Genomic DNA, 23,133 nt, shown 5'->3' with positions numbered 1-23,133 from the left:
TAATTAGAATAAGTACAAGCTAATATAATATGAATGAAAATAATTATTTCTTTACAGGTCCGCACAAACTAACCCGTCCATGTGTATGAACAATGTGAGTTACACGTGTGCGAAAATGTGAACACAACCAACAATGTTGAGGTTTCGTGTTGCGTGCTGCGTAATGTTCGCAGTGTTACAGCGATGCGCTGAGAGTCAGCAGGATGTAATCATTGAGGAGTCTGGTAAGTGTATCAAATCATATCAATGTTCCTAAACTCTAGTATGTAGGTAATGTGTAGCAACAATGTTGAGGTTTTGTGTTGCGTGCTGCGTGATGTTCGCAGTGTTACAGCGGTGCGCTGAGAGTCAGCAGGATGTGATCATTGAGGAATCTGGTGAGTTAGAAATTCCCTTTTATGTAGGTAATATTGAGGTTTTGTGTTCCAAGATACGTATCAAAAGCAGGACAGCAGGTAAAGTAAGCTGAGATTCAGCAAAAGATTATCTTTTAAAAATATCCAACTTAATATTTGTATTTCTTTAAAACGTATTACCGCTCTATCTCCTCACGTCAAAACCTTTAAAAATGTAAGACGAAAAATTATTAAAAACGTAATACCTATAACATGACATATTTTCTACTTCCCTGAACGCATATCCGTCTTCATAAAGGAAATAAGTATCTTTTACAAGAAATTGGAATCATAAAACGGGAATCATGAGCTCGATCTACTACGAAGGAGGAAATTCTCTTTTAAAATCCATAAAGTTATGAACCGAAACTGTCTGGAGCAGACAAACTATTACGTAAGTTTTGGTAGTTTTGAAGTCAAGGATTCCCTACTTCTAATCACCTACTTACAATTGGGAGTTGAAACGAAGCTACAATCAAATTCAAAATTTGATTTGATTTATTTAATGGAATAGCGGCTAAATAAACATTTTAATAATTTTATTCTATCATATATTACCTACGCGTATTTTAAGACGTTGTTACTATAGGTATAATATTGTTCTCTAAAAATATATAAATAAATAATTCTGAAATGAGTAGTTTAGATAATCAATCTAACCTTCAGGCTTCTTATATTATATTGGGTATGAACAGCTGAAAGTTATTACATATTACGATATATGTAGTTACATACAGGGTGGAAGGTTAAGATGGGGCATGAAGGGCAGGTACCTTAACCGTTGTAGCTACATGAAAACGATCTTAGGAGACTATCCTTAAATTCTTGAGAAATTTTAATCTGCATTCACAGATTTTTTAAAAAATGTACGGTCAGCAAGGAAATCGATAGTTTTCAAAAAAATTTTTTTTGATGCCAATCGATCCAGTTTCTCATGGGGATCAAAACACTCTAAAAGACCAACTGAGGTATGAGTACTAGAAAAGTCAGAAATCGCGAAAAACTATTTCCACACATTCACTAAGAAAATAAGTGATTCAACAAAAGATGCGCTAATAGAAAACTCCAAAGAGATTTTCAGGCTTCAATATTTTTTGTTTCTGATTATTAAAACACATACTGATAATAAGAAGAAACATTAATTTAATTAAACGGTTGTCAAAGGAAATAAAAAATAACAAAATAATAACAAAAAACAACATTTAAAGTGGTGATAATTCCAGAATTTCTGAAATAATTTACATAAAACTTATGATATGAGATGCTCAAAGTGGTCACCGTTTTGACGTAAACATAGGTTTGTTCGTTTTGAACGACGCGGACGTGTCAAGCTTTTCTTAAATGAGCCACTTTCTGCTAGATTTTTTACAAGATTTTTGCAATTACCTTTCGCGTCGGTACATGTCGCATTGGATATTTACTCCTGTACCATTCCAATGCAACTGTTGGGTTTTTATTACTTAAAAAGTAAGCCTCTAACAGATCTAAACGTTCCAAATTATTTAAGGACATTTTTAGTGAAGACAGAGTGACTTTTGGTAACTTTTGTTTTCTATGTGTTATTGTTTACATAAGCCATAAAAATGTAAAATGTGACGATATTAAAATTTAAATAATTTTTCATCTCGTACACGAGCTGCCAGCCACTGCCCGCTCTTGCCCCGCGTCGCTGGCATGTTATGCTGCTGTGCCTTTGTCTTTTTACTTGTTCATGAATGAAAATAGTTTTTTGCGATTTCTGACTTTTCTAGTACTCATACCTCAGTTGGTCTTTTAGAGTGTTTTGATCCCCATGAGAAACTGGATCGATTGGCATCAAAAAAATTTTTTTTGAAAACTGTCGATTTCCTTGCTGACCGTACATTTTTTCAAAAATCTGTGAATTCAGATTAAAATTTCTCAAGAATTTAAGGATAGTCTCCTAAGAACGTTTTCATGTAGCTACAACGGTTAAGGTACCTGCCCTCCATGCCCCATCTTAACCTTCCACCCTGTATATTTACATAAAAGTATCCATTATGTATATAAAAATCAATAAAATGTTGATACTTATACGTTAAGAAGTTATGTAATGATTATATAAATGTTTAATTAACAAATTACGACTTAAAAGAACCTTTTAATACAAACCTTCTAGAAAATTCTCGTATTTCACTCCTCATTATAATATCTATTACTGTTTCTAAGTAAGGCTGCTCTTTTATACTTTCTTTGTTACACTGTAATTTTCATTATAAGATATTGTTTGTTCTAGGTATACAATTTAATAAATTTAATTATTAAATCATAGTTCGTTATGTAAACATTCTCTAAACTTACGTAACTATGTAAGTAATAGATTTCCAGTTAATCCTGTATTTCCGTGAACATCTCAATCTATTTACTAAAAACAAAACTATCGGCTATTCCTTTTAAATACGCCTTTTAAATTTACATATCTATCGATACATCTTAATTGACCATAGGGATGTCTTCATTAGGCCTTACAAAGAGCGACCGACATGGTGTGAAATATAGGTAGATTTTTATCTGATTAGGGTAAACTGGAATAAACCGTATCAAGGTTTTGTTCTATTGTTTAAGAAGAAATAGACTGAACTAAAAATAATATTGAGCATTAAACATTAATTGATAAAACTTTTAGTTCGGTGATAATGGTTGGATAAGGCTTTTTAATTATTATATTTAAATCGACCATTTCAGATAAAAATTCTATAGAGATCCTACGTTCACACTGAGCCACGATTTGGCGAATGTTATTTTCATCGGATCTGGAAAAATCGCAAGTTGTATTCACACAGCACATCTTGCATTGTATCCAACGGCCTCGTATCGAGATCCCGTGTGTACCTAATTACCATCTTGCTTTTTTAGCAAGAGTGCGTGTGTTGAATGCACTATAGTCCACTATACTTATATTATATTTGATCTGTACTGCTTTACGATACTTTATATTTTTATTTGTATATCTGTTTCCTTGGTCAGTATATACCTCAACCACAGAGGTGTTGATTTCCGACTTGAAGGAATAGTGTGGTATTATGCAAGACTAGGTACAGTTAAATGAAAAATCTAATGACATTATAAAAATAATACCACAATTTTAAAAATAATATTGTTTCAATGTTATTATTTAGTAGATTTCCAGATTTCGTCTAGGTATGAAGCTAAAATAAACAGTAAGTTTTCAGTAAAAATTTTGCATCTTATCAAGTTAACCGTATCAGTGATTCGCTCGAACTTCACTTACCTACCTACCAATTTAGAATTACACACAGAAATAGACCAATTGTTTTTTTATTATTTTTTATTAAAAAGCTCTATTATTTTTCCCATGCAGTCAATATCTTTCATTTGACGATTGCTGTATGTAGATATGTCATAGGTAGGTACATATTCAGTATAAATCCTTATACTAGAATCCGAAAGCTTCGCAATTATTTGCTATACACCCTTGAGACACAGTTAATTAAGTGTTTGTGGACCAGAAAAAGCACTCAATCGATCTTACTGGGTAAGCTATAGCTCTCAATAAACGGTAGTTAGAGTTTAAACTTCTAGCACGATTGATAGCGTATATGTAAGGATTTACGGTTTAAGGTTTTTTAATGTGTTTTAGTAAAGATATTTATCCGAATGCTTTACAATTGTTACAATCTAGGTAGTTAAGGAAACGTTTTCATTTATTTTCTTATGAGAATACTATACCCACTAAAATATTGAAACAGTGATTATTCTCAATGAAGAATTCCTGAAAGTATTTGTATTCATTTCGTTGATATAAGAACCTTGAAGATGTTTGTTTATACGACATAAACAAAACATGAAGGTCGCAAAATAATGGATAATTGATAGTTATAACTTATAGCGAATGGATGTCGCGAAAAGGGAATTTGTAAGCCGTGACTTGTGAGCAATCACTACATAGTATAAAACAAAGTCGCTTTCTCTGTCCCTATGTCCCTTTGAATGCTTAAATGTTTAAAACTACGCAACGGATTTTGATGCGGTTTTTTTTAATAGATAGAGTGATTCAAGAGGAAGATTTTAGTATATAATTTAGGTATTAGGTTTTAGACAAAGCGGGCGAAACCGTGGGCGGTAAGCCTGTGATATAATAATTAATAAGTAAAATGGTGTAGATAAGTTAAAGTGATGGTGCTCTGGAAATGGATCGTCGAAATGCTTAGCAACATTTTAAGTTTTCTTTTATGCTCACGTGCGTTAGTGTGCCGTTTTTGAAGATTGAATGTTGTATTGGTAGCCTATCTAAACCCTTTTACTCATAATTGGTCGTGAGATTAGAAATACCTAGCCAGCTATATCTAGGTATAGAAGAAAATCTCCTGAGGTAGGTTAGTAGGGTAATTGGATAAGACGTTGCTTTAGTTAAGAAAAGGCAGTATCCAATTCCGCAACACTATAAACATAGATATATAAACTATCAATATTTTAATATAGTTTACGCGTGTACTTGTTCGTTTGATTGTACACGAAAAGCTCAGAAACTACTCGTATGAGTTTTAAAATCAATTTGTTGAATTTTAAAATATTTAAGGAGATAAAGTCAATACCTACCGGTGAAAATCGTTTTCATTTACAGTTCATTTGTCTTGAAATCCTTTTAAGCACAATATACTTGTATATTTATGAACTAACACAATATCTATCTCGCATTAAAGTTTTGTATTATGTTTCGTTCACTAGACTGTTTACAAACTTCTCTTGTGTCTATTGAAGCTTTGTATCAACAAAGACATTTATAGATTTAAATAACTACTATTTGCTTACAGAAGATAGTACAATTAGTACCTACATTTTTCACGAAATTTATTAAAATGATAAGAATCATAACAGTAGGTATTTGATATTTCGATTTTTAGCAATCAAATCCATACTATATATAATATTATAAAAGCGAAAGTAACTCTGTCTGTCTGTCTGTTACTCAATCACGCCTAAACTACTGAACCAATTTGCATGAAATTTGGTATGGAGATATTTTGATACCCGAGAAAGGACATAGGCTACTTTTTATTGCGAAATATGTACCACGGGCGAAGCCGGGGCGGACCACTAGTGCTTTATAAATGAACATTTTTTAAAGAATAGAAATACTCAATCGGCAAGGCGAAAGACGTGGGTTCGAATCCCGCCTCGTGATCGAATTTTTCTATTCTTCAAAAATTTCTTAAGAATCATATTACAGTTTATTCTTGTATTATAAGGTAAAACCTAAAATTTTCCATTTCTAAATTCACGAAAGCATGTTATTACGTACGGTAGGTAATACAAGCCCAATTACCGTTGGAAAGTATTTTTATAAGTTCTTAGTATTATTTGTTCACTATATCATGTTATCAAGATCTGAGCTGATTTTGAATACGAGATGAATTTTATTTTTAGTTTGTGAAATAATACTATGGGCTAAATATTATGCCACAGCTATATATTATATATTATACGTATAATCCAACGTACATATCCAACGTTGAAAATATTTTTAAAATAAGTCAAGTAGTTCCTGAGATAATCGATCGATCGATCAAACAAATAATGAAACTCTTCAGCTTTGTTATCAGTATTTTATTATTATTTTGACTGTATTTTTATTTATGTTTACATATTATGTTCTGTTTAGCTTATCTATCAGTTAAAATGACAATAATGTACGAAACAGGTTACCTTCAAGTATCAAAAAGGGTGTCAGCTGTGAAACTAGCCCTTATTGTTATAATGGATGGACCTTAATATTAACTTTTCTGTAATACTGTGCCCCGCAATTTCATAAAGGTACCATTAATACGCGTCCCATGGGCCATATAATAATATAGCTATTCATGGGGAATGATTTATTAAAATCTGTTTAGTGGTTTATAGTTTAACGAAAAACAATAGACAACCATATCCGACTTTTATTATTTTTTTAACGCCTTTCAAGATAAATACACTAATTATAAATGCAAAAGTGTGTTTGTTTCTTTACCTACCCTATCACGTCTCTAGAGCTATTTTATTTATTTTTTGCGTGAGGAGGCTAGAATTGTAGTGATAAATAGGCTTCTTTTCACCCTGGTGAAACATCTTATTCTCAATTCCTTTAACTACGCATGCGAAGCCTTGGCTGAAAAGTTGCTTCATTATAAACTTAACCTTTTAAACGATATATATATACCTATACATCATTACCTTTTTAAAATAAATTTTAAGCCTTTGAGTAATTTTTAACGTATTTAAACGTTACTTGCAAACTATAAAACCTTTCTAACTATGTACATACTATAAATTTTTCCCTTACTAATCTTACTTTTATTTTTTATTAGCTGCGCCCCGCGGTTTCACGCGCTCCACTTCTGTTGGTCATAGCGTGATGATATAGGTATAGCCTAATAGCCTTCCTCGATAAACGATCCTATCTAACATCGAAATAATTTTTCAAATCGGACCAGTAGTTCCTGAGGTTAGCGCGTTCAAACAAACTCTTCAGCTTTTTAATATTAGTATAGATTACGAATCTTATTTACTCCTTTATAACTATTGTATTTAATAATACTTAATAATAATTAACAATTTATCTTTGTTCACAGCATCAATAGAAGCGGTCCACGCGGCACTAGGGCGGGCGGCGGAACTGCCCTGCGACGTGACGCCCGCCCTGCCGCATGATAGCGTGGCCCTTGTTATATGGTACAAGCAGGGGCATAACACGCCGGTATATACGTGAGTATTGGTTTATTTGTTTTATATAGAATAGAATGAATTTTATTATACACTAGAGGTCCGCCCCGGCTTCGCCCGTGGTACATATTTCGCAATAAAAGGTAGCCTATGTCCTATCTCGGGTATCAAAATATCTACATACCAAATTTCATGCAAATTGGTTCAGTAGTTTAGGCGTGATTGAGTAACAGACAGACAGACAGAGTTACTTTCGCATTTATAATATTAGTATGGATTAAATTAAACTGGCGCAAACATATAATAATCTCTTTAGAGGTTTACCGTACGCCAGCGCCGCGCATAGAAAACCAAGATTCGATAATATTGACAAACATAATACATATTATTAGTTATTACATTCATTCACAAATCTAACAAAAATATCCCGCAACGTCTAAGTACATCTTTTATTTAATTAATCTTTTAAATATTTGTTTTATATAGAATATAATAGAATTATTTGCAGTAAAAAACAAGTGAAAAAAATTTAGGTTTAAGGTAGGTAAAGACGGTAGGTAGGAAGGTAAACCTTTGCCCCTGACCACGCTCGTCGTAAAGTGCACTTTAGGATCAATAAATAGCGTCAAATTCGTTAAAAAAGTGTTTATTTTCTTAATATTTAGCTCAAAAATCAAGCCCAAGACTAAAATATACGTAGACCATATTTAAAATAGGAAATAATGTAATCAACACAAAGTCACGCACAGCGGAAGTATAATCACGTTATATTAGGTTATAGCATAATCTTTAAATATCAAATTAACCTAGGAACTTTACGTAATAAAAATAAAGGCGAATACAAAATTAAAACTAGATTAATTAATTATTATTAGTGTCTACGGGTTTAGGGCTCAGGGCAAGGCTTTAACTGCACATTAGATATGTCGAAATCTTAGAAACGACACTGCCCCCCTAGTCAAGTGGTTTTCTGTTAGCGTTACGTTTATCTACAGCCTACGTCAATCTCATACATTCGTAGTCTATTCTATTGAACGCTACGCTAACAGAAAGCCACTTGACTAGGGGGGCAGTTTTGTTGATAACAAAAAACCTATCAAAATAAACGATAGTTGTCATTTAATATACGGTTCCTACTTGTTACGAAGTTCCCTTAAATTACCAAGATCCCTACCAGCTCGGCCTTTTCCACTCCATTAGATTAGATGTTTGGAACCCTGTAGTGTTATTTTAGCTTTGAATTGTATTATATTAGTCTATTGTGTCCAAAAGTTCAGCACAGACCTCTCTAAGGCGCTTATATGAAATAGGTACATGGTGATAGTATTTTCTAGTGTTTGATTGTACGCGAGTATTATACATTCAGAAATTAAAGATTTTTAACGGATTTTAAACGTGATTTATTCATGACATGACTTTATCTACAGATTTCAATAATGCGACTTCACATAATTGGTGGACCAATTGAGGACCAATTGATCGCCAATGCATTGCCAATGCCCAATGCATTGGCGATGAATTGGTCCTCTTCACAATGGGCAGCGTTGGGCGAGTAGAGGCAATCACGGTATTGTTAGAGGGCTTAAATGCCTATCATCGGCTGTCATTGTAGATGTTTATACATTATCGCCGACATCGACGATCATTTGTTGGGCCAACGCTGCCCATTATGAAGATGTCCTATTAGCTATAAAGTAAATAAAAAATTGTGAAATCATTAAACATTTTTCAGCAAAAAGTAATCTACATACTATTAATTTCTTACCTAAAGGCACAAAATACAATTATTTCTTTTCACATAAAGGACTTGCTAATTGGAAGAACCCAATTCGGATTGCGGATTTCAATTATAACTAATTTAAAATAGTTGTAATGAAACAAAAGCTCAGATATTTCCCTTTGTTCCAAATTGAAATGGATTTAAACAAATTGCTCGTTAACGTGTTAATTAAGACTTAATTGATATCGAAATTTGATAGTTCGAAGTATCAAATTCAAGTACTTCAGTAGGTTATATAAGACCTGATATCTTAGGAATAAGTTCCTTCCCGTGTCAGTTTACTTGTACAGTTTAGGGGAATAGTAAAGTACCTAGCTAGTAGTTTATTAATTACTAGATTTCCGCCCGCGGCTTCGCCCGCGTTTTCAAAGGAAAACCCGCATAGTTCCCGTTCCCGTGGGATTTCCGGGATAAAACCTATCCTATGTGTAAATCCAAGTTACCCTCTATATGTGTGCTAAATTTCATTGCAATCGGTTCTGATGTCGTTTACGTGAAAGAGTAACAAACATCCATACATCCATACATCCTTACAAACTTTCGCCTTTATAATAGTATTAAGATTTGAAATCAAATATTGATAAACATTCTGATGCCTGTTATATATAGGTAGGTATTCGAAATAGACTGACTTGACTGAACTAAGCCGTGGTTTTTCATTCATTTATCGCATATGTCTATATTTTTGTATTATTATGAAAATTTACTATTTCATGCACAATCAAAATCAATTTGGTTGAAAATTAGACAATTAGGGGTTGATCTAGTGAACTTAATATGTACTACCATACGAAAATAACTAGCATATGCATTTGCATTAGCTGTGATATTAAAAAGAGCCCTCTTAAAATCTAAAAAGTTTCCATAAATTGACACTTATTCCTCTTAGTTTAAGATATCGATATATTCCAATCATATAAATTATTAAATATAAATTATTCACCATCATATAAATTATTCACCTCTTTAAAGTGCTCCTACTTTCAGTTTGTTTGCGGAAGTCGAACTAGGTATCAATATACCTAGTTCGACTAATCGTATCCCCCGTATCAATATACGGGAACTACGTCTCTGGGTGTATGATACCCGAAGTTTGTTAAACTTTTAAGATGAAACTAATAGGTATTATACCTATCAGTTTCATCTTTGATTTTATGTCGAATAAATTTTTCCTGGATATTTCCTATATTTCTTTTTAATTTTAATGGAACTGAAAAAACTGGACGGAAATATTATATTTATCTTCTGAATTTCAATTTTTTAACTACTTATGGAAACAAGTAATATAATATTTTTATTTCAAAATAAACCAAGTTGCAGAAAAAGCTTATTTTACACTATTTTTACTTTAACATACTTTGTACTGACTACACAAAATGGTTGTTTCTTTTTTTACAGTCTCTTTAAAAAAAAACAGTTTTATTAAATAGTAGGTATATTAATATACAAGTGATTGATTTAAAAAAAACGTTTACCCTTAATACTTACCTACTTCTAAAGTAATATCGATTTACTATCTTCTAAAATTATTCACGTATACAGAATGCCTATTCGATTAGGCATTACTAAACTAGATACCCTGTGAAGGGTCAGTCCCTTGTCCATGTGATCGTGTCGACCCTTTCGTGGGTCAGAACTAATATCTATACTATAGGTATTCAAGGACACCCTACATTATTGACCACCTTATGTTTAACCCATATGGCCTTTTCTTCTCCACAAAATACTTATACGTTGTAACTTGTAACTGTTTTTGTATCTAGATTATGGTCTCGAATAGTAATGAGGCTACTTTTTATCAGAGAACTAAGAGGGTATCTGCAGTTTTTAACACGCTTATATTAGCTTCACCTGTATGTTTGTATGTAACCGACACCTTTAGACTCGATTTTCACCCACTTTATACGGATAGATTTAATTCAAATTTTGTACACGTATCATGGATGGGTGACAATACAATAATTTCTTAATTTTTTTACCTATTTACTATTAAAATAGTTAATAGTTAGACCGTAGATCACTTAAGAGTGTTAGAAACTAGATATGGCGTTAATAGAATCAGTTAAAACAATTTATCTCAACATATATGCTCTAACGAGTACGGTAACATGTTGTTAACTTCAACTCAGTTAAGTCCAAGTTCGCTCTGCCAGAAACATGACAAGGGTGCTTGCGTTTCAATCACGACAACTTAGTCTAAGTAATACTTGGTGAAACTTAACTTTGTTAATAATATAAAGGTTTCACACCATAAGCATAATGTTTATAATATAAGGAGGTTTAAAATTATTTTATGTAGGTACCGTATAGGATGATAATTAAAACAGTGTATTTTTATTTTTAGACGAAGCACTCTGACTCTAGTTCTGATTGCTGTTTTTATTCATAATTTAAAAAATACGACAGGAATAAAATAATAGCAATGTAACTCTCAAATAATGTAGCTTTCTACTGGTTAAATAAGCTTCAAAATTTCTAAGTAATTTCGGCATTCATTTTGCACATATATACGTTTATCATTATTATAACACTACTATACAAAAATGTTATAATAGGCCGTTTAGATCTATTCCTTTATGCTCAGAAAAGCTTCTAGGAAATAAGGTTAAGATAATTCATAAGATGATTGATATAGGCTTTTGATACCAGTGTCTTTGATACTGCCAGGATATACGATAATGTCTTTGGAAATATCGTGGATATAATAGCCAATAGGTTCACGTCTGTCAGGATAATCCCGTAGTGTTATTATCTTTTCATTTTATTATTGAATATTAGCTAGATGTTAAAATATCAACTCTGTTGCAACGAGATTATAAGTAAAGTAATAAGGTGTCTTGGAACTTGAATATTGTGTGTGTTCTGTTGGTGATATTTCATCAGCAGAATATTACGCTAGTTTAAAAATTAGTAAAGTTTTTGAGTTGGTCCATCACAAATATATCTGAATTCTGACCGATATTCCACAAAGGGAAACTGTACAATGTACATAACTCAAAAAAACTCAAAACTCAAAAATTCATTTATTCAATTAGACTACTATTTAGTAGCACTTTCGAATCGTCATTACATAGTATTTTTAACATTTACCACCGATTCGGAAAGCAGTATCTATGGAGAAGAATCGGCAAGAAACTCCATAGTTGCTCTTTTAAAATAATGTCAATAAATTTACATAATATGTAACTTATATCTAACTACATAATATGCCAAAGAACTGTCCTGTGGTTTTTACGCGACAACCCTCCATGGGTCTTTATCGTCCATATATTCCTGAATACTGTAGTACGCTCTCTGAACTAGTACATTTTTTATGTAAGTTTTAAATTTAGAACTACTAAACTCTTTAATATTGTGAGGAATTCTATTGTATAAGCGTATACCTTGACCCATAAATGAATTTTTAACTTTAGCTAATCGGAAAAATGGCATTTCAATTCTATTCCTGTTCCTTGTGCCATAATCGTGTCTATCTCCTACTCTTGTGTGTAAGTCAGAGCTTTTGTGTACATGCAAAATATTATTAAATATATACTGTGATGGTACAGTAAGGATACCAGTATTCTTAAAATGATCTCTTAGTGAGTCCCGAGCACGTAAATTATATATAGAGCGAATGGCTCTTTTCTGTAAGATAAATATAGTTTCTATATCTGCAGCCCTGCCCCACAGTAGAATTCCATAGGACATAATGCTATGAAAGTAGCCAATAAAATAATCAGCCAATAAAATAAACCAATCTAGCCGTATCTTCATCGGTGAGATGCCTTATTTTTCGGACTGCATATGCAGCAGAACTGAGCTTACCTGCAGCGGTGTTGACATGGGCTCCCCACTGTAGTTTCTCGTCCAATGTTAACCCTAGAAATACAGTAGACTCAGTAGGATGCAATACCTCCCCGTTCAAGGTAATACCTCTGTTCAACTTTTTTACATTAGGAAGTAAAAATTCAACACAAGTGGTTTTTTTGGCATTTAATAATAAATTATTGGCAGTAAACCATTCAGATATGTGTAAAAGAGCACTGTTCACTTCGTCAACATTTACAACAAAATTAATGAGGTATCATCTGCAAACAGAACTATTTCACACCTATCCTGCAAATAATAGGGAAGATCATTGATATATACCAAGAACAGGAAGGGACCTAAAATTGACCCCTGTGGAACACCAATGTTAATTGACGCACCGCTAGAACGTTCTCCATTAACAACTACAGTCTGTATCCTATCATGCAGGTATGACGCTATGAGGTTCTGGGCTTTTCCTTTAATTCCATAGTGATTAAGTTTACGTAACAAAGTACAATGTTCAACGCAGTCAAATGCCTTGGAGAGGTCACAAAATATCCCCAGAGCATTTTTTGAGTTTTCCCATGCCTTATATATATGTGTTAGAAGTGCAACTCCAGCATCTGTGGTTGAGCGCCCCTTTGTGAAACCAAACTGTTTGGTGTGCAGTAAATTATTAGATGCAAAATGACTACTCAATTGGTTTAATATTAACTTCTCGAATACCTTACTTAATGTTGGTAAAATAGAGATAGGTCTATAATTGTTACAGTCTTCTTGATCGCCCTTCTTAAATAGAGGTATAACTTTACTAAGCTTTAGTAAATTAGGAAATGTACCATAGTCACAACACTTATTAAATATGAAAGCTAAATTTTTCGCAATATTTTCTATTATATTATTAACTAAATTTACGGACATTCCCCAAAGATCACAGGTATTTTTTAAATTTAGTGTCTTAAAGGCTGTAACAATATCATTAGCAGTTACGTGTCGCAATTCAAATAATGTGCTGCACCCCGCAACATGGTCCCTCAAAAAGGTCTCTGCAAGTGCTGAAGACGAATTTAAATTATTAGTAATGCTAGCAGGGACACTACTAAAGAAATCTTCAAATGCAAGCGCAACATCAACATTTTTGTCAATAACCATGCCATTATTAACAAGTTTTATGGTATTACTTGATTTGCTTTTACCCATTTCACCATTAATAATAGACCAAACTGTTTTAACTTTATTATCCGAGTCGCGTATTTTATCTCTGATATACAAACGCTTCGCAGTAAAACAAACAATTTTAAAAGTTTTTGAGTAATTTCTAACATAATTAAGAAAAGATGGGTCTTTATTATATTGCTTCATACCATATAACTCATAAAGAACGATCCTACACCTATGTATGCTAGGTGTCGCCCATTTACTAAATGGTAAATCCTTGGTAATATTTAAAGATTTAACTTTAAATATTTTTTCAAATTCATTATGCACTAAATTAAAAAGATTTTTAAACATTTCACAAGGATTATTATGACAGGATTGATCATTCAGTACGGGCAGGTTTTTATTAATATTATCTCTAAATTTATTAATGCCTTTTTTAGTTATAGGCCTAACATTAATCCTTTTAAATGTAGGTATGCAATCCCATTCAAAAACTACTTTTTGGCCACAGTGATCCGAAGTCAATGTATTGAGAATATTTTTCTCTAAACAGATGCAGTCACAGTATATATTATCAATACAGGTTGCAGAAGTAGGTGTAATTCGTGTGGGTTCGCTAAAAAGTTTATATAGATTAAATGACTGAAATAAATTAACAATTCGTGTAGCCGTTTGTGTTTGTAAAAGTAAATCAATATTAAAATCACCACATACTATAACTTTTTTTTTACTCCTGCTTAGACGCTTTAATATTTCTTCCATGACTGTCTCAAACATATTATAGTCACTGGAAGGGGGTCTATAAACGCAAACAATAATATAACGCTCCAGCTCCACACAGGACAGTTCAATGGTCCGTTCTACAGAAAGACTAACAATGTCAGTTCGTTCTTTACATTTTACACTATCATGAACAAAAATAACGGAACCTCCGTGAATAGCCTGTGTCCTAAAGTATATACTTTTTAATTTGTAATTTTCAATATTTACTAACGACTGACATTGTTTAAGCCAATGTTCTGTTACACAAAATATTTTAATATTGTTATCATTCAGAAACAATTCTATTTCTAACAATTTGCTAGCCAAGCCTTGAATATTTTGATGCACAATGGAAAAAGACTGCTTAGCTGTTGTCTTATATACTAGTTTAAATCTAGCTTAGGGCTAGATTGTCTGTCTACACTTAATCTAGGTTGATGTATAAAATTACTACTACATAAAATTATAGTAGATTGATGGTCTGATACCGAACATGTACCAGACTGGTTAATATTATATGCTATTAGCATAGCAAGTTCACGCTTATATCTAGATGGCAGATACACTGTATTCTTTGTCAAAGTAAAAGATTTAATACATAAGTTAATGTCAAATAAAATAAATGCATCACGATGATGATTTGTTAGGTTATACAATTTTAAATTCATATTATGAATTAATCTATTTTGTTCTTGGGTTAAACCAGGTAGGTATGGCAAGGTACACAACATAAATTTACATTTAGTCTTACTACTAATATCTAACATTTTTTTAAATCCTACATCAATATCCTTATTATTTATATTTAAACTGTCCCCATATAATATAATTACAATATTATTCTTATTAAAGCTGAAATGATCCAATGATTTGATTATATATTTAAATGAACTGTTAGGCGTACAAACATTAGTAACTTTAAACCCTAAGTTGTTGAGCATAGCGCCAAATCCCTGACCAATATTATCTGACAACACAATTATTTCCTGCTTTGAAAGGTATTTAGTATTACTGGTTGGAATTGTGGTAGTGGGTTTAACACTATGTATGTCTGTGTCAGGCTTATGGGGCGACGGTTGCTCATTGTCACTGTTTGAACACTGACATACATATTTATTAGTCAGCGACTCAAAACGATCCATATTCTCATTGCTCAACTTAATAAGATAATCTGCCTCTTGTATATGCTCGTTAATTTGCATTTGGGCAGAAGAGTATTTCTGGTTCACATCAGTTAACATTTGACTTAAGGAGTCTATCTTCTCCTTAAGTTCAGTTGTTTCTACATCATACAAGATTTTATAGTATTCTAGATCCCTATGATATTTATCTAACTCCTGAACAAGGTTTTTGTTGTCTTTCTTTAGTTGAACAATCTTTTTTAGAGAACTCTTTCTAACAATAGATTGCGTACGCTTGATGAACTTACTTATTCTAAGATATTTTTTTAACTTCTTATGCGAAGAGAAATTGATTTTTTTAAAGTTTATAGAGCCACTTAACTGTCCACATTCAATTAATTCATCTTGAAGACTACTTGGTGTGCTGCATTGCCGCTTGGGATTGTCCTCTTGCACTTCCATTAAGCTACATTCCAACTCAGCGATACGGCTAAGAGCTTTCTCATGGTCACTAGAGCACTGCTGGAAGCTGTCCACAACGTCTTGTAGGGCTTTGCACTTGTCTTCACTATAAATGTATTTCATGTGTAGTTCAGCCAGCTCGGCCTTAAGAAGAGAGTTCTTTTTTATAATTTCTTGAATCTCTAATTCACTATCATCCCGCTCTTGTATGAGTTTTTCACATAAAGATTGTGAAGCTTTTAAATCATGGAGTGTAGCTTTTAATTTATTCTCCATGTCCTTAGCTACTGCCTTGCGGGTCAGCATGTTGTACTTTTAAGTTACTGAAACAGATGAAAGGAAATGTATGAGATAATTATTCCTGAATACTATTATGATAGAACTGAATGTTGATATTAAGTGATTAACGGTATAATGTAGTAAAGAGTAAAGAATAATATTGTCTGAGGCGATAAGTTTTTGTCTTCTAAATTGCTTCCAACTTGTCAAGCAAAGTGAGACGGTAACTTTTATGCCAATGTATTTATTGTGACGTAGCTCATTAAATATGAGCGGTGTTAGTATTACAAATGAATGTAGGTGTAGTTTATAATTAAATATGAAATTATAAAACTAGTACTCCCCTGGTTTATTGGAGAAGATGTTTGAATTCGGATAACCGTTGACACGTTGACCTCCGCGTTATACAAAACGTTGCGTAGATCACGTAGAAGGTGTGTTTCACAATTATTTTCACTTTTTTATCAATAAAATAGTTAATAATTACTAATATTTACTATTTTAGCACTAATTAATTAATTTTAAAATTTAAAATCTAACAGCTGATGTTAACTCCGCTGTTGACACCTTACCTTTTTGTACTCTACACTTTTTTCTTTAATATTTTTGAAAATTCTCTGTGTTATCATGTAATAGCTAACGGCGCGCGCCTTCGCCCGCTTTGCGAAAAACAAGTTGTATACGAAAATCTTCACCAACCACTCTATTAAAAAAGCCATCAAAATCTGTTGCGTAATTTGGAAGATCTAAGTATACAGCATACATACGACGGTAGATATTTTGTTTTATACTATGCAATGAAGAACAGAGTTCCTAACCCATATATTTCGTAAACGTAAAGAATCAAACTAACATTGTTTCTACCAAAATTTCTACAAATAATTATCAGATTATCCTATTTCCCTCGATCATGTGTGTCAAAGCAAAATGGACATTGACAGAGCCTTTACATTCAGCCCTTGAGGGTCCTTAGCGACCTTCTGGTGACAAAATGTAACATAATATTAAACAATGCTTTGACGATCCAATAAATAGGCTTCTAGTGTTTTTATAAAGGGCACATGAACTATAGATTCGAGATCGTTTATTGGGTGTTACTGGATGACCTGATATTTATTTTTTCTTCTGTTTTTCTTAGAGAAGTGAAACTTTTTTAGGCGAGTTTATTTTAAGATTGCGTCATGGCAATAACGTCACGTCATGGAGTGAGGCGACGATTTTGACACGCCCATTTTTGTACACCTACTTCTGTGAATTTAGTTTTTCTTTCTACCATGTACTAATTAAAGACCATATTTATCCTACTTTGTAAATAGAGCATTATGACACTCATATTGTGTTGACACTTGATTAAAAAAATAAACAACAACGATATTAAATTTTTTATTTAAAAAAAAGTATTGTAGCTATGCACTTTTCGAGATTTAGCTGTAAAACTACTATAGCTACGCGTATAGAATCGCACATTAATCAAAACAACAAGTAAAACCAACAATTAATAGTGAGTATAAACAAAAGATTAGCCATAAATATTCCTTTGTAAAACAAACGTGGCATCAGACGCAGGCTCACCTATTATAATCGTAAAATCTTCGAGGCATTAACTGCGCATTAATCCTGGGAATGTCACTCAGTGTTAGGGTTGCCTCGCGTCTGAAATAATTATTTAATATTATATTAGTAATACCAAATAATTACATAAAAAAACCTAAGCATTTCTTATAAAAACGTCTGCGTCTTCGTCTAAAACATAAAAAATTATATACGAACACCTCCACCGAGAACCACATTACCCATTGGTGAAAGAAAATAAAATTGGTGCAGATCGCGAACAGACAGACGTGGCAGAGGACTTTGTTATATGATATGTAGTGACTTTTTTATTATTTTTGAAAATAACAAGATTTATGAATTAAAACTTATTTTAAAAATAGATATTTGTAGTAAAGAAAAATAACAGGAAACCAATATCTCATAGCAAAGGCTGTGTTAATAAATTAATTCTAAGAAAATAGTTATCAAAGAAGTTTCTTTGTTTTATAAGACTCTTAATCTTATAAGAAGTGTCGAGCATATCGGAGATTTTATCTGACTCAGCTTTCATTGTATAGAGGAGGGTTTGCTGTTAACGAAAGAAATATTGATCCGTTGGACGTTCTTACAAAGTTAACTTGATTAGTATAAGCGTGTAAATCCTCTTATTATTACAAGTTTACAAGTAACCATTTAGAAATCCAGTCAAATCAGATATAAACCTATATACAGTGGTGGTCATATAATTAAAGACACCCCCGAATTTACCGTAAAAGATTTACATTAGGAAGTACAATTATCTGAAAAAGGTATTTAATCTAGTATTATTTTTATTAAACCATACAAGACAATATGTTCTTTAAAATGAGGGACAAAAAATAGTTATATTCCTTGTTAGTTTCGACACTTGCTCTCTGTGGGAATGTAACACAAACTTTGTTTACGTACGTGTAGCTGGCCACTTAATTAAAGACAACAAGAAATGAGTTGTAATTTTTGATAAATAAAAAGAAACAGCATTGTGCTTTTCTTCGTTTTGCCGCGTAATTTCATAAATTGTTGACACTCCATAATGTTTTTAACTTTTAAAATAAAAATTCATATGTTTAATTGTTTTAATATCGGAGTGCGTTCCCATTGTACTGCACCATAACGACGAGATATTGCACGTAATAGGTATTTATAGGCCGCCAAAAATTAAAAGACAGGATAAAATTGTACATTTTCTTGAAGACTTACATACATTACTTGAATCTTTTCCGAGCAAAGAGAACGTAATAATCTGCGGGGATATAAATATTAATTTGTTAAACAAAGAAAATAATCATGTCATTGAATACGAGACCATAATGTCAGAGTTTGGTTTCACTAAGTGCATCGATAAAGTAACGCGTAAAGAAATTGTATCAGAAAAAATTGTCGAATCTTGCTTAGATCACATTTACACACGAGTACCTATTACGAGTACTATCAACTCTGCTGTTATTGAACATAAAATATCGGATCATTATTATGTAGCTGCATCGATACAATGGAACCGTGCCTCCGCCGCGCGATACGAGGCCTCCACCCTGTCGAGGCCCCTCGCACCTGTGCGCCGGCGCGTTCTTGACAACCGTCTAGTAAGGGATAAACTATTGTCTACTGATTTTAGTCACTTAATGACTATTTCGTGTCCTTTAAAATTGTATAACGAGTTTTCTAAGTTATTTAATAATATATATAACGACTCTTATAAGACTAAAATAATAAGGCCTAGCAATAGAAATAATAAAACATGGATAAATTGTAATTTAAAGAAAATGCTACTAGAAAGAGATAGACTATTTAAAATATGGAGTAACGAACCAAAAAATATGTTAAAAAGACTTGAATACACTAAATACAGGAATAAATGTACAAAAACTATAAATAGATGTAGAAATGAATACGACAGACAGAGTATATTAGACTGTAATAGAAATATAAAAAAACTGTGGGAAAGAATAAATATGTTAATGGGGAAAGAAAGATCTAGTCTAGATAGTTTTATACTTAACAATATGAGTAAACAGGGTAGTACCAAAGAAATATGTAATAACTTTTCAAATACTTTTACAGACGAAATTTCCCAAATAAAACATTCATGTAATGATGTCTGGCTCGATAGGAAGGACTATGTAAAAAAGGCAGACGTTTGCATGAGATTACAACCTGTTAGCGAAACACAAGTTAAAAAAGTTATAAGTAATATGAACATCAATAAGGCACCAGGTAGTGATTTAGTGCGCATGTCTGATCTTAAGATTGTAGTGAACCAAATAAGCCCAGTCATTGCGAGATTAATTAATATGTCAATAAAACAACATATATTCCCAAACAAGTTAAAAGAAGCAATAGTTAGACCAGTTTTCAAAAAAGGAACCCGTAATAATTACTCTAATTACAGACCCATTGCTATATTATCTAGTGTAGACAAAATTATAGAAAAATGTATTATTAATCAACTCAGTAATTATCTTCAAAAAAACAGTATATTAAATTCATGTCAACACGGATTTCAAAAAGGAAAAAGTACAAACACCTTATTATCTAACTTTACAAACGAAATAAATTCACACCTTCATAATAAAAACTTTGTTGTAACAGTGTTATTCGATTTTAAAAAGGCGTTTGACACTTTAGAAACGAATACCCTTTTAAACGCAATGGAGGAGTGCGGGGTCGTAGAGCCCCTTAACAATTGGTTCCGTGACTATCTTACATCACGATCTTTTAAAGTTCGAATAGAGGACACTTTCAGTGACGGGAAAGCGGTTCAGTGCGGAGTCCCTCAAGGTTCAGGCTGCGGGCCTGTGTGCTATCTTATGCACGTAAACAGTCTGTGTGGTGTATTGAAACATTGTTCAGCACACATGTTCGCAGACGACTTATGTGCCATGCGCGCGGGTACGGACCTCACGGAGACCTGCCGGCTCGTACAGACTGATATAGATGCAGTAGTCAAATGGTCACATGACAATGGAATAGTCTTAAATGCTGATAAAACTAAGCTTCTAATCGTACATTCACCATACCTACCTCTCAGTCAAACACATTCCATGTTCACCCACACTTTTGAATGCATCCATAATCAATTTAAAAATTGTATTTGTAAACCGATTGAACGCGTGAAAACTGTCACATATCTGGGCATGAGGGTAGATGAACATTTTTCTTGGACTACACATATAGACTATATATATGATAAATTAAAAGTATTGTTAGGTAAATTCTATCATATAAGTTACAAAGTTCCTATAAAGACTTTAAAATGTCTGTACATGGCCCTTGTGGATTCAATACTTAGTTATTCTCTTGATTGTTATGGACTTACTACTAAAACTAACTTAAACAAATTAGAAAATATGCAAATTAGATTCTTAAAACTCTTGGTGAGTAAAAAAATAAAACATAAATATAAACATAACTATAGAATGCTATTTAAATTTTGTAATATTCTTCCAGTCAGCCTTAAGCACAAATATCTTCTTGCTGTAAACAACCATAGCTCTATTCCTTCTCTTAATCTGTTAAATACCAATCATACAACGAGGTCAGTGACCTCAGGAAAATATGAAGTACCTAGAGTCAACAATTATTTTGGAGATCGAACTCTAGATAAACGTTTACCATATTTTCTCAATAGCTTACCAGAGTACATACGAACAGAAGCAAATATTCACAAATTTAAAAGATTATTAAGGAAACACCTTCTTCAGTCAATAGAATGCTAAAACACAAGCTCATAAATAGATATACCTATTCACTTAATATTATATTTTATAACAGATAATAATATGATATAATATATTTAGTTATAGATAGATATATAGATATTTTATATAATATATTTAGTTATAGGCTTGATCCCACAGTCAAACTGCATGTGCAGTTTTGTGGGACTTAGACTTAAGTTATTGTAATAATTTGTAAGAATAATTCCAATAAATAATAATAAATATTACGGTTAAAATCAAGAGTTGCGACTCGTCCACAAGAAATATTATTTTTAACTTCCATGATAATTAAAATTTTCCTAGGATATGGTTATGAATGCTATAAAACATATCGGACACGACCGAAAACGTACTCAGAAAATCAAAACCAAGTGAAACTACTCGGCCGAAAGATTCAAAAATGGTGTTGTTGGCTAAAAAAGATCCATTTAAAGGGTCGAAACTGATACAGTTCAGAGTTGTATGGTGTAGCAGGCTTGAAGGGGGTGTCTGCAAGGACAATTAGACAGAGACTGTGTGAGGAAAACTTGCACTGAAGATTATCTCGGAAAGTACCACTTTTGAAAAAACAAAATGTGAAGGCAAGATTTGACTTTGCTACAAAATACGAACACTGGACTGAACGAGAGTTGAAACATGTGCTGTTTTTGCATGAAACTAAGATTAATATGATTAATTCTGTCAGAAAACATCTCAATAAGGAAATGGATCCAAGATAAACTAATAAGTAGGTAGTCATACATGGGGGTGGAAATATCAATGTATGGCGCTGTTTTTCTGAACTTGGTGTTGGACCTGTCAAAAAGACAGAAGGCAACATGGATATATTCCAGTACAAGTATATTTTAGAGCAATCCATGCTGCCCTATGCGGAGGAAAATTTACCTTTTGTTTGGACTTTTCAACACGATAATGATCCTAAGCTCACAGCAAAAGTAGTGAAGTGCTTGTTAAGGAACCAATCTGTAACTGTTTTGGATTGGCTTCCCTGCAGCCCGGGTTTAAATCCGATCGAAAACTTATGGAATCAAGAAAGAAAGAAGTCGCGGCAAAGCGGTCATCAAACGTCGACTAACTTTGCAAAGCATTTTCGAAGAATGGAACCAAATTAGTGATGCAACTTGTACAAAATTAGTTGCTTCAATGCCCAAGAGATGTAAACCGTCATTACTGCCAAAGGACATGCAACCAAATATTGAAAAATGTAAAAATGTTTTGTAAATACATCAGGCATTTTGTGTTGGAAATATAATCTCATTAAAATAATATTTTTTTATATTTCTCATAAGCGAGACTAATGTCTTTAATTATATGGCCAGACCTTTGATAGGTTAAAACTGCTAGTAGTAACGATGAACCGATTAAAATCTAACAAACGGACAAGTTCTGTAGATAAAATTTAGTTTAGCATT

At 32.6% G+C, this 23,133-nt stretch overlaps 1 protein-coding gene across 1 annotated transcript in view; it reads left to right on the top strand.

The window, feature by feature from the left end:
* Positions 1–23,133, top strand: part of LOC149896803 (protein turtle homolog B-like) — a 72,153-nt gene that overhangs the window by 15,389 nt on the left and 33,631 nt on the right. The window contains exons 2-3 of the mRNA XM_090117150.1: positions 58–224; positions 6,983–7,115. Of these exons, the coding sequence (XP_089973276.1) occupies positions 134–224; positions 6,983–7,115 (224 nt within the window). The 5' untranslated portion in view covers positions 58–133. The remainder of the gene's footprint in view (positions 1–57; positions 225–6,982; positions 7,116–23,133) is intronic.

Source organism: Colias eurytheme, chromosome 27, assembly GCF_061535395.1.
Source record: "Colias eurytheme isolate Ceu_HAF_F1 chromosome 27, ilColEury1 Martin Lab GWU primary, whole genome shotgun sequence".
NCBI classification, from domain to species: domain Eukaryota; kingdom Metazoa; phylum Arthropoda; class Insecta; order Lepidoptera; family Pieridae; genus Colias; species Colias eurytheme.
Note: the sequence above shows the minus strand (reverse complement) of the source record. Positions and strands in the feature narration are given on the sequence as shown.